This window comes from Lichenostomus cassidix, chromosome 3 (assembly GCF_008360975.1).
Source record: "Lichenostomus cassidix isolate B80296 chromosome 3, HeHo_3.0, whole genome shotgun sequence".
Taxonomy (NCBI): domain Eukaryota; kingdom Metazoa; phylum Chordata; class Aves; order Passeriformes; family Meliphagidae; genus Lichenostomus; species Lichenostomus cassidix.
The window spans coordinates 78,294,996-78,308,579 of record NC_139483.1 but is presented as its reverse complement, the minus strand read 5'-3'; the positions used below and the strand labels follow the sequence as shown (position 1 = coordinate 78,308,579).

General features: G+C 35.4%; 1 protein-coding gene across 5 annotated transcripts in view; it reads right to left on the bottom strand.

Moving 5' to 3' along the window:
• CEP162 (centrosomal protein 162) overlaps positions 1–13,361 on the bottom strand; it is a 44,445-nt gene extending 31,084 nt beyond the window's left edge. For all 5 annotated transcript variants that reach the window (XM_085056404.1, XM_085056406.1, XM_085056405.1 and 2 more), the window contains exons 1-3: positions 13,275–13,361; positions 12,320–12,423; positions 7,536–7,674 (exon numbers count right to left, since the gene is read on the bottom strand). In XM_085056404.1, the coding sequence (XP_084912530.1) occupies positions 7,536–7,674; positions 12,320–12,379 (199 nt within the window). In that variant the 5' untranslated portion in view covers positions 12,380–12,423; positions 13,275–13,361. The remainder of the gene's footprint in view (positions 1–7,535; positions 7,675–12,319; positions 12,424–13,274) is intronic.
• Positions 13,362–13,584: the final 223 nt, after the last annotated feature.

Genomic DNA, 13,584 nt, shown 5'->3' with positions numbered 1-13,584 from the left:
TGCATCTAACCTCAGCTCTGTCCTAAATACAGAGTTCTGACTTGCCTTGCATGCAACAAATAAATGTCAGAGACACTGTCTAAAGCTCAAGCTCCACATGTACAGAAAGTTAATGCCTAAATAAATACATATTGCTACTACCCTGAAAAGTAGAAAAGGGAAAGCACAAAATGCTGAACTGAAGTGAAAAACTACAAATAATCCATTTCTCAGGTAGCCAAACGCAGTAATTTAAAGTACTCAGATGGCACTCTATTCTAGTTATCAAGACAGCAAATAGGAGTATGTTTGTAACTGGGTCACAAGTTTTTTGCAGAGCTTTAGATTAGCCATAATCTCACCAGACCTCCAACACCCTATTTTTGAATGAGAACATTTTAGCAGAATCAAATGATAAATTGTGACTGAGCTCCAAGGCAGAGAGATGTGCAAGAAAGGAGAAGGAACTAAACATCAGTAAAAAAAGAGTTAGAATTTTAATAGACCAAAATTTTAAAGAAAAATATTTTCCTGTGGATTTTTTCTTTTAATTTAAATTATATCCAGTGAAATTTCTCAGCAGATGTACATTGATCTTGAAGGCTTCCCAGGATTTTTGTAAGCTGTCTAATAATTTTAAAAGATTTTGCCAATCAGGGTTTGAGTCAAATCAGATGGTTTTTAAAAAGTACCTTACACAATAATCTAAAGATCAAACCTTGTTTCTGCAGCCATTAAACTTTTCAATTAAGCCACCCTTAACACCCCCATTGCTAGTGAAGGCAAATATGTTTGTTCTTTCTCACCCTACACAATACGAACTTTGACAAATCTATCAAACTTGGAAAAAATATCAACTCGTATGGATTTAACAGTATTTTCATTTTGGTTTTGGCTGCTTGAACTGTCCCATTGCCTTCTGTGAGGCTAGCAAGAGTAATTTGTTTCTGGAGGGCGGGTATTTGTTACTTCTTGTAAAAGCTTCTTAATGCAGTAGTTATCTTGAACACCAAGGATTTCATTACCTGTATGTTTACATGCAACACTTAGTAAGGCAAATGATACACAGTGTTCTTTTTTAAAGTCCAGCCACTTGAAATTAATTAGAGTTAGAACCTGAGTTTGACTTTGAAGACTATTTCTAACTACCACACTTGCAAAGAAACATTTAAAAATGTAAATACAAAGGACTCAAATAATCCGGTATTGTCTGATAATTACAAACATTTACTTCAAAAAAGTAACTTCTTTATTCCTAATCTGACCAAGACTGTCAGAATTGAGCCATTTTACCTTTTTAGTATCATATAAAATACAGTAAATTTGTTACCCTCAGAATCGTCTGGACTTTCAGAGGCAAGGGTTCCTTCTTCTTTGTTTAAGTATGAATCTTTCTTGTCCTTATGAAATTTTTCCAACATTTTGGATTTAGTCAAAGCCTTGCTGCGAGATGCACTGGAATATTTAGAGGGAGCTACTTCTAAGTGTACACAAACATTTATAGATTTTAATGCATAATGGACAGGGAATAAAGAGAAGAATGAGATATGAGACTTCAAATTGACACTTCTGAAAAAGTAATAGAGTTCAATTTCTGGTACATTGAATTACTTCTCATTTTCTACCTATAAGTAAATAATAAAGTTAATACTTATAAGTTCTGAAAATATAACTACTCTTCTCCCTCCTTTTTTATTTTTAATAAGGATAAATTCTTTCTTGATCCATGTATACTTTGCATTCAAATATACTGCTGTAGCAGCTCAATAAATGACCTGAAAACAAAGAAAACTAGTAAAACTACTTCAACAGTGAAGTTTTTTACTATGAGGTTTAAGAGAAAGCATCTAGACTGGTTCAAAGAAAAGTGAGAAACTGTAGGTACCTAAGTATAGACTATTGCTGTCTTTATCACTGTCAGGAATAAACACTGCATTCGTTTGCTCAGACCCTTGTGGGGACTTGCCCAGCAGCAAGTACAACAAAGGCCTTCCATTCACATTAGCAGAATTAAGTTTAAGATAACAGTACCTATGCTGAATACTGTGCTCTCACGACAAAAGAATCATAGTATGATTTGAATTGGAAGGGACCTTAAAGATCATCTAGTTCCAATGCCCCTGCCATGGGGAGGAACACATTTTACTACACCAGGTTGCTCAGAGCCTCATTCAACCTGGCCTTAAACACTTTCAGGGATGGGGCATCCACAACTTCTCTGAGCAACCTGTTCCAGTGCTTCACTATCCTCATAGCAAAGAACTTCCTCCTTACACCTAATATAAACCTTCTCTCTTTTAGTTTGAATCCACTGCGCCTTGTCCTGTCACTACATGCTCTAGCAAAAAGTCTCCATCTTTCTTGCAGGCTCACTTCGTATACTGCAAGGCCACAATTAGGTCACCCTGAAGCCTTCTCCTTTCTAGGCTTAACAAACCCAATCCTCTCACCCTTTCCTCATACAAGAGGTGCTCTACTCCTCTTACCATCTTGGTGGCCTCCTCTGGACTCTTACGTGACAGCCACACCACAGCCTTCATATACTTTAGGCTCGCCAGAGGTCTGTGTTAGATTTTCCCATGTCTAAATTGTCACAGTGGAAGAGGTTTCAAAATTGAGTAATTCAGATAAAACTCTTAGTTATGGCTCTTGAGTTCACCTTGACATAAGAGAGAGTAGTCTAGGAGATAAAGCCAAATACTTTTGCTGTTAAGAACAGGAGTACAGGAATATGTGACCAAAAGTTAACACAGTTCAAACATCCAAGATAACTACAGGAAGCTGGTACAACGCAAGGGGAGAAATGGTAAGAAATCCATTCTGATACAATGCATAGGTCCTTCATTCCCTCAACTAATGTGTAACTCCACTATCAAGGCACTACTTCTCTAGATCTATATTCTCCCATATTTACTGGGAATCTAGAAATGTTGACAGCATGTCTTCCATTGTAAATAATGCAAACATCTGATACCTTTTAAAACAGTACTTTGAAATAACTACCAAGGTCCTCCTATTGCTCATATTTCAGACATTAATCCTAATTTGAGAAATAAATTAATTTTTAGTGTTTATGTCCCAGACCGAGATGCTTTATAGCTATTCTATGCAAATAAGGCTTATGAAAACAGAGCTGCATATACACTCTAGAAAACTAACATAAGGAGATGTTCTACAGGCTACAAACTAGATCACCAACATGATCCAAAGACCAAGCTCCAAATATTTCATTGCCATGGCTCTCCAAAATGTTACTGATCTGCTTGAATTTAACACCAATGCCACGCTTAAATTAGTAGAAGTTAATTGCCATTGTTTTACACAGAATAATTTAATGGATCAATGCTTTTAATTCCTACTTATTCGTTAGGGTTTCTTTTCAGATAATATAAAAAGTGACTTCACATAAAGGCTAAATCTAAAGTTACACTGACTAAAAGAATCCTGCAGATTAAACAATTTAAGTTTCTCATTTATACCAACTGCTGTTTCCATTCCAGGGGCAGCATGCATAAGCAGCACAGTGGCCAGCAAACGGAAAAGAACCACATCAATAGAAAATAAGTAAAATGCTTATCTGACTTCTGTCTTTTAAATTGAACAAGCAAAACAATGAATATTAATATTTCTTGAATATGAAATGCAGAAAGTGTAAGAGACTTTCTGTTTACTAAACAGGTGCTTACTACATGCAAGAACTTTTTGTTCAGATTTTCAAAGTTATTCCCCCTTTTCCCAGGCTGACATTCAATACTGTCTGTCCTAGTACATCAGTATATGTAGTGATACATGAAGCTATGACAACTGAATGAAAGTTCACACAGTTATTAGTTTCTTCTGAAAATGACAAAAGAAGTATGTGGCAGCTTGGTCAAAGGGACAATTTGCTAAGGGTTTTCTACAGGAAACACACCAGTAATACAAGGTTGATACTGAGTAACTATATCAAAACATATTTAATCAAGTACCAGACTGGGAATCTGAACGGGGACTCTTTCGTTCAGTGTTTTCCACTATTTCAGCATGGCCTTCTAGCAGTTTCTTCTCTTTTCTCAGTTTAACAAATTTTATTTGAAAATCTTGAAAAGAAAAACAGCAGGAACAGACAGGCAATCAAGACAGGACAGGAATTCTTATTACCCAATTTCTTTTTATCATTTAAATGACAAACCTGTCCAAAATGGAAGACAGTGTCTTGAATCATAATTTGTACATTTCAGTTTAAAGCTGAAGAACAAAGAGTTTAAATGTGCCTAGAATATCTAGTGGAGTTATTTTAAAATGTACTTTATACTTCTCAGCCAAATGAACAGAAGTAGTCTATACTGTTACCATTAATCCACAAAACCAAGTGAAAACAGGGTATTAGTTTAACTCTCTACCTATTTCCTGGCACTTCTGCAAAATGATGCCTTAGGAAAAAAAAAGAACAAGACAACAAATAAGTGTAGAACACCTATTTAAACTTCTCCTTGTCCTTCAAGAAAACACAATATAGATAATGAAAATCAACTAAAAATCAAAACCTCAAACTGGAAACAACTTATCACCCTGGTGTATTACACAAGCTAATAATTTATACTTCCTTCAGATAACATTATCTCTATACAGTGACACCCAAAGACATCAACTTATACATACGGAGCATGTATTTGAAATGACTACAGTGCCACACTGTGGGTGAAGGTAAGATTTATGCATTTATAAAAGTTTGATTCATGATGATAAAACAAGTTTAAAAATACTAATTCTATTACCTGACAGTCTACTGATTATGTCCTACCTGCAACCAACGTGAAGGTTCAAGCCTAGAAGGACACAAAAGGATCTCCAAAAAATTTTGAAGCATGCTGACATTACAGTTACCAGAAATTAAATTCAGCTTATTTTCATGTTTGTTAGCATCACAGCAATATTATTATTTTCTCCCATAGGGAAATTATTTTGCTATTTAGGGGACATTTATACACAGCCTTACAAAGAACTACAAGTCTAAATCATAATCTTCTCAGTCATCCAGTGCAGTAACTTACATTGTAATGCTCCTGCGCCATCATCCACTTTTAATAGGTCTGAGTGACACACTACACAACATACATATGCTGAAGAATATTAGATATGGCAAAATGGAATTTGAGGAAGTACTTGGAAGCACTTAAGACAAACAGAGAGAAATGCAAAGGAAAATATAAGCAGTTCTGGAAGCCTATCCACATTCCTTACAGTCACGTGATCTGTCATTTTAGAACACCACAAGCACATCTACACAAACTAAAATAATAGCATAGTTTGTGGTGTGTACACACATGTATAAATACTCCTTTAGGTGTGAGATTCATAATTTTCAGTTATAGCTGCATATAACTGCAGAGAAAAGTTCACTTTATCCCAAAGGTGGCCAAGCTGGCCTCTGCAAATGGCTCTCTTTTGACTCTGGTTAATTGCCTTAAAACTAGACCTGGTATACCTAGAAGAAAGACATTCATCATAGTACACATTGTGCCACTGGTACCATTTGCAAGTGTCCAGTGTGACAAATATAGCCTTTTCCTTGTGGGATGACACAACCAGGAGATCCACTTCATGCCATGGAGTTAGCCCCTTCTTGCCAAGACAGAAAATGGAAAGCCCTGTAGCATGAATTAAAAGCCTCTCTACGTGGCAATATTAAAGTACTAGGTGGGATATGGCTTACTGCATATACTCCATGAGCATGGTATTCTATGCAGAGTGGTGACAGAGGAGTACATGAAATAAAACTAATAATCTGACTGGCAAAAATTGTGCTCAGGGAAGAATTCTGTGCACAGACCTGGCACATCTGGCATACACTCCTATACTCTCAATTTTGTTATGTCCAACTGCCAAGACGTTGCATCTTGGAGTCAAAATGTATTACACACAGATTACTTTCAAGTCCCTCCAAAAAAATCCAGCCCCTCATCCACACTATGAATATGAACAGGCTAACTTCTTTTGCATGTAAATTGATTATGTACTGGTAAAACTGGGTATTCTCACCTTCTGAGTGTTCTTATGTTAAATGAGAAGCTTTTCTTAAGAGAGACCTCAAAAAGTTTACCAGATATATCATACATCAATAAACTGTAGATCAAGTTCGTTTCAGTTCTAATAGCTTTACCTTCAGTTAACCTGCATAGTTGATAAGATATTATTAATTTTAAAAAGGACATTAGTGAAGAACATTTGGATGGAACAACACTATATAATCACATTGTTTCTTGTGATTCTGTTTTGAATTTTACTTAATCCACACAAGCACTGTTCCCCCAAACTTGTAATCACCCTGTCTTTTAGGAACCTGTTCCAGGGTGTTTTGGACCACGTCAAATATCACAGCTGAGCTGCCTCAAGAATCTCCAAAAAACCAAGGAAACACGCTGAACTTCTAAAGTCACCGGAAATGTTTCTTTGATAGTATGTAAAAAAATGAGGCCATGCTAACTTCTTAATTCTCACACTGCCCAGCAAGAACATTCTGTTCTTACATTATTTGAAAAGCTGTAAGGAAATAATCACATCTCATAAATACCTGAATAAGAGCTTTCTCACATGTATCTGAGTTTTACAGCAACATCTTAAAAGGCCAGAGACAGATAAGAAGTCCAGATACCACCTCTTAGGGTTAAGCTTAAATGGCACAACTGCTGACTAGGATTTGACTCCTCACTAGGACAACACTGACAGGACACAGCTAGTCTTAAAATCAAAGACTACTAGCAGTTTTTATCTGCCAGATGAAAAACTGATTTTTTGTAACTTTCTGTTAAGGTCCACTTACAATCAATACAAATAATGAAAATTAAGAACGCACCAATTACTATAAGAAGAAGAGACAATCACCCTGTGGAAGCTCACTACTCATAGAATTTACTACCCAACAAGAAGACATTGTAGAAATTAAAAAACAGAGGTGGCAATCTTGCAAACAATAATATATTTTCTTCCAGAACTATGTGACCATATCAATACTGAACTAGCAATCATGTCATCACAGCCCATTTTGCCTTGAGCCACAGTTCTTGGCAAGGGAAACATTGAGAATACTGAAGACATACATCTTGGATTCAGCTGGTGTTGAAAAGTTTTTCTTTGCTTTTCCAACCTATTACAAATGTTGCAGTTAGCATAAGTTTATAGAAATTGGTCTTTTTCCAGTACAGTTTTGAAAACAGAAATCTATAAAAAGTCAGTATAAACAACAGGTTGGCTACAAAACACATCTACCAACATTTCTGCAGAATTCTTAAGTTATGTTTTCTAATTATCATACTATTTATAATGTGCTTATTCTTTACAAGTTTTATTAATTCAAAGCTACATAAAAAAAACAGCAGAAAGCTTGCACACAGCTTGAATATGAACCGTTTTAAAAATACAATTCTATTTGATTTTTATGCTTTACAAACTTACATTGTAACATTCTAAAACACTTGAGTGGTGTCAGCCTAATCTGAAACCAAGTCTAATAGGCAGTATGAGAAAGAACTAGTCTGACCCCCTGTGGCCAAAACATTGCAAAACTGTAAATTTACCTCCATCATCCGAATCTTCCTCAGATAACCACCACGGCACTGAATCCTTTTTCTTCTTTTCTTTTTTCCTGGGCTGTCCCAATCTCTCAAGAATGCTGGACTTTTTCTTTGAATTTCCAAGTGAATCATCTGAAAGAGACTGAATCAATTGCATACAAGATTAAAGACAGCTTTTATATTCTTACATTGTTTCAGCCACTCAGTCCTGGACTTCTGAATCCAGATGCCTCTCATTACTCCCCACTGTTTGTCGTTTTTGTATATGCATGAAAAAATTGATTAAGAAACAATAACTATATTCATGTGGCATAATGCTGCGTATTTTAATAACCTCACTGCCAGAATTTGTATATATTGAAAGTTGACTGCTTCAGAGAATGTATGTTCAAATGAACAGTGTAATCAGCTCTTTTTCAGTTAGTTACGACATACAAGAACTAAAACTCTGACTATAACCCTGAAGATAATGAAGTAGAGCAAAAACAATTTTGCCTTGTCCTTGCTTTGCATGTGAACTTTATTATTAATAGTCTATAAATAAATGTGTACTAGCAACATTCTAGCTGCCAGCAAATCAGATTTCAGAAATTAATTTTATACTTTTTACTCATGGAATATAATAGAAATACCAGAGCCATTCCTACCCAGCTGTGTAATAAACTTTCTTATATGTTAGTCATCCATGCTGATTTTGACTGATGGCTTTAATCAATGGAAAAAAAAGTCTATGAGTATGGACACCATATGAATTTAAATTACTGAAGTGTAACAGGAAGGAAAAGACAACTAACCTCTGCTCTTTTCCTTTAATAAAGTTCTTTGTGGCCTACAGCAGGCTCAGAGCCACAATTAGCTATCCACACATTGAACAAGGACTCTTGTACTGCAACCTTATGTGCTACATATTCTTTGTGCAGCAAACTGGGGTTAAGGGGAATGGAATACTTTTTATCTAGATTTTTAGCTACAGCTGTTGAAACCAATTGCCCTAAAGCATCTTAAAGAGCACAGTGCACAGAGTTAGCAGAAGCCATGAAGAGTAAGAAACAAAGAATTCACACGTGAAATGCATCACATGGGAAAATTTCAAAAGCTTAACTATTTTAATATTCACAAATAAGAAAATGTGATAGTATAAACAGAATATTAGAGGCAACAGGATTATGGATACTTAACATGTAAAACACAAGTGTATGTTTTATTAAAACAAGCCTTTGCAATCAACTGCCTCTCATTACATTAAAAACACTGCCATAAAAGCATACCTTTACTACATGACTAATGCTTCAACTTCTCTGGGCTTAACAAGAACACTAAAAAATCAAATACCAATTATATAAAACTATAATTTAATAAAAAAGAATTATAATAAAATATTCTCATTAATATATCTGATAAGAACATCTTTGGAGGTTACAGTTTCCCTTTAGAAAACTAAATGTCTGTCATACATCTCTGAAAGAAAGTACTCTGAGCCTTGCACTTTAATAAAACACAATTTTTACAAATTATGAAACTGCTAGACAACAGGATGTATTGTAATTTCTTTAAGTTGCCTCAGTGACATAGAACAAAACAGCTTTGAATACCTCATAAATATCCCATAAATAACAATTTCTTTACACTAGTCACAACACAAGCACTAGTGCCATTGTCCCCAAAGATCAGACTGCCTCCTGCTAGCTGGAAGCACTGACAGGTGCTTGATGCAAGCTGTTATCACTTGCTGTTTCTTCTACAACTAACAGTATCCTCTGCTCTGCAAGCAGAACTTCAATGATGCTTATACTCCTTAGTGGATTGTAACTAAAGAACTTGCAACTCCCACAGGTTGTGCTCAAGTTCTGGAAACTTTCTATGCCCAGCCATCTTGTCAACTGTAGACAGTAAAGCTGCAGCAGCTGGGAAAGAAATGCTGACACAAAAATGCTGGTGCCTTTTTCCCAACACATTAGTTGCCTCAACAGGAAAATTTCCAGATTTTTTTCCTTCCTTTGAAAAAAAGGTAAATAAATCAATCAATCAATCTATGCATCTGTCTATCAATCAGTTTTCTGGACCCATAATGACTTCTCAGTACTAGTAAGTCGCACCAATTTCTTCCTTCCCCTCCTTTACAAAACATTACCTGTCAGCCTTTCAGGAACACAGATACAGACATAGAAAAAGTGTCAGTTGTTTTACCTCAACATAAATAAAAGCCAAAAGAGACAACTTTAAGAACTAGAACAACTTCACGGCACATCATCAGCTTATCACCTCCTTTGCATGTGAAGGAACTTAAAAAAGACAGGTATACCAGATTTTATCTAAAACACTCAGACTTTCATGTTCAGTTGTCCTAGTTAATTCATGAAACAAGTATTTTTCACTTAAATAAGTCTACTCCAATATATGCTTTTTGTACACAATAATATGTTAATATATTTGGTCTTTTAATAAAAAATGTTTTTCAAACATGGTTTAATGTGTGTTGTTTCTCTTCTACATATTACTCTACAGATATTCTAATTAAGATGGTATAGCCTTTCCTTTTGAAAGTCTTCCTTCTCAAGTATCCATGAATATCAAGTAGAACAAAAGTCAATTGAAAATGCTAGAAGCAGACAATGCCTTTGTCACAAAATGGCTTTGGGTCATCAAAAAAAAGGCAATTGATTCAATTAATTGAAGCACTGTCTATTAGAAAGACCTCCTCATGCTGCATGTCCCAAGAGAACTTCACAGCCAACACAGCAAACACTGAAAACCTGGGAGCTAAACCAATATGACAGATGATGCATAAGGGAAATCCAAGTGACAACAGGTGAAGCACGCCAAAAGATACTGATGGTGAGGAGCGGATGGACCACAGGAACACAGACAGCGGAGGAGGAAGGATTATGGGAAGAATTATAGATGACAACACGCTGTCTTGGCAAGGGGTTGGAAATAAGCACAATCAGGCAGAGGGAATCATTAAAGGATCTACTCTACATGCAGTCACTGTTATTTCACATTTGTGTTTCCTTCTGTATAATGATAATAGTCTAGAGTCTATCAGTGAAGAGTCTGTCCTCTTCCCTGACAGCTTTTAAAGTTCAGTGCATATGCCAAAAGACTTAGTTTAATCCCCATATTAGATCTGCATCATCTACTCTTTCTTCTAACTTTATATGTTTTAATCACAAACTTACAACATACCCTCATCCCAAACACAGTTTCGTTAAGAGCTATTTAAAAGGGAAAAATCCTGCTCCATTTTCTCTTTGAAAGATTTGCTTAAACAATATTAAGTCTTCCCCAAACTACTGATAAATCATTTTCACTATTCCCCACCTGCTGTTATACTCTCAACACAATCATCTGCAGAGAGATTGCAAGAAATGGAGCACATCTCAACACAATCATCTGCAGAGAGATTGCAAGAAATGGAGCACATTGCAAGAAATGGAGCAATCTTGCAAGAATAGATTGCAAGAAATGGAGCACATTAGGAACAATATCTTCCTAATATTAAAAGGCCACACACTTTCTATCAAAAAACAAAAGCAAGAAGAGGGACACAGCAGAAGATGCATATGTAAAAGTAACACAGAGTAGATAATGTCGTTGTTATTTGGGTCCCTATCTAGCTGGCAAAAAACACAATACATATTTTTAATAATTGGATTAGCAGTTTAAAAACAGTTTTAGATTGAAATGATAAAAAATGATTAAGACATGAATTGTTAAAAGTTACATTCTCTGGGACATTCTACCTGGCACTTAGAATAATTCAATACATTTATTTGGATTTTTTTTCTAATGAGCATTCTCAATGTGGGTAATCTTCCCCAGAGAAACTCCTTTGTAACAACAATAAGTAAAGAACTTCCGAAGGAAACGCAAAGCCTGATTTTCTAATTTTACTAACATTAATTTCAGTGAATTCAAGAGTGCTACCTTAGTTACATCATCAAAATAAATTACTTTTCAGAAGCCATTAAATTGTAACACAGCCTCTACATCAAAAAAATTTCAAGCATACATGACATATAACACAGACGCCAAAAATATTCTCCGCCATCACTAGTTAAGCCTATATACAGAATTAAAATCTAGTAAAGGCCTTATGTAGGCAGTATTTATGTTTTAGGGTTATCACACTGTGTGTCTGATAGACCAGAGGGCAAGTTCTGAAATTACAAGTCTATTTTCAGTGAAAAAAACATATCCAGTCAGGGCATTTAGATCATGTCTGACAATTCTTAGCTTAAGTCAGAACGCACAGATTTGCATGATTTTGTCAGCACTCAAAATCATAAAGCACCATGAGGAATGAAAGGAATCCAATTCAGATTTCCTAATCACTATAACATGCTTCATTTTACACAAGAAATTTTAAATATAATTCAGTGAGAGTAAGTATTGCACAGAAAAATAAAAGAAAATTTTAAAACAGAGCTTGTGTTTATATACACGAAAAGTGTTTTTACCTCGTTTACAATTATACATCAAATAGAAGCTTCTGGTACTAAGTAACATACACAATAAAATTGAAACAAAAATCAAGAACCAAAGGCTCCTTCTGAAGATACAACCTAGCAATGACAAAATATTTATCTAATCACAAAACTGTTCTCTTGATTTCAATACAGCAAAATAGTATGAATTAAGCTTAGCAATTAAGACCTTGTAAAAACCCGTACATAAGGCAGCTATATTAATTATGTGATAAAAGTATAACTGAATCTTACATTTCATATTCTTCCATACTCAATTTCCCCCATTTTGATAGAGAATAGGGATGTGCTCAAACATACCTCTTTCAGAAACTCTTCAAACTGCTCATCTAATTCTTCCTTTGAAAATCGATGAGCCATAATTTGCAACTCAATATTATCTTCCAAACAGCTGAGTCTAAAAACTGAAATTTAAAACAAAAATTAAATTAACTACATGCATTCTGGAATTAATGTAACCTAATGATTTGCTTCAATAGAGCTATAAGGAAAAAAACCCCAACCCAAATCTTGAGAGATGACAAACCCTGTTCTCCCATCCCTTACCTAAATTATTTACTGAATGAGACAATCAATGCAAATACATTTAGTTTACCCAAATTCCTTATAAGCAAAATACTCATCTCAAAACACCTGATCCAGCATTTAAACTTTGAGGGACAAATAAAATACAATTCACTTCAGCCTCTTTACATTTTTCTTCAAAAAACAGCTCTCTTAGCAACCCAAAATTAAGCGTTTTGTCAATAATCAAATTATAATCTACTGCAGTAATATTTCCAATCCATTTTAAGGGCTTTTAATTCATTTCTACGTTTCTTCTGCAAGACACGGGACATCTGGCATTGTTAGTTTGGTTTCATCATCTCTCTCTGCTGCGCTTTGGATTCAGAAACCAATAAATACATGTAAATCTTTTTAAGGTTAGAGAATGGCATTTGGTTTGATCTGCCCTGACACAGAACGCCAATGGCACTTGTCCCACTCACATTCCCCTAAGTCTGCATTAACTTCCCAGGTAGAAAATATGCCCCACGACCAAAAGGCTGCAAAGCTTTTGTGTATCGCACTGCTCAGCACATATGGCTGCCTTCAAAACTGCATATGTATGGCAACATTAAACTGCACTAGCATCTTCCAGGCTGAGAACTGTGATGTAAACATAAAAGGGCTAAACATTTGCAAAAGTGCTTTTACCATTAAATAAAACTTCTCCCAGTATGGATCCCACTCAGTGCACAGGACTGTTACCTACCTAGTAAATTGATTTTGACAGGAGAGTTGTGACAACTGTTTCCTGCTTTCACTCCTTATCCTTCCATAGACCACCCGACACTTTGGCAGTTTAAGAAAAAAAAAAAAAAGTTATATAGCAGACTGCCCAGGCACTGAATTGAGTAAGATACCCTTATGTAAGCATTTGGACAATATCTCTGAAAACATGGTAAGGAGATTAAGAACGTTACCTCTCAGGACACACATAATCCAGTACCCTTTTATACTTTCACATCAAAGAACACTTGATGTTAAACGCAGGATGCTTTAGCAATTTACTAACTGTGCCA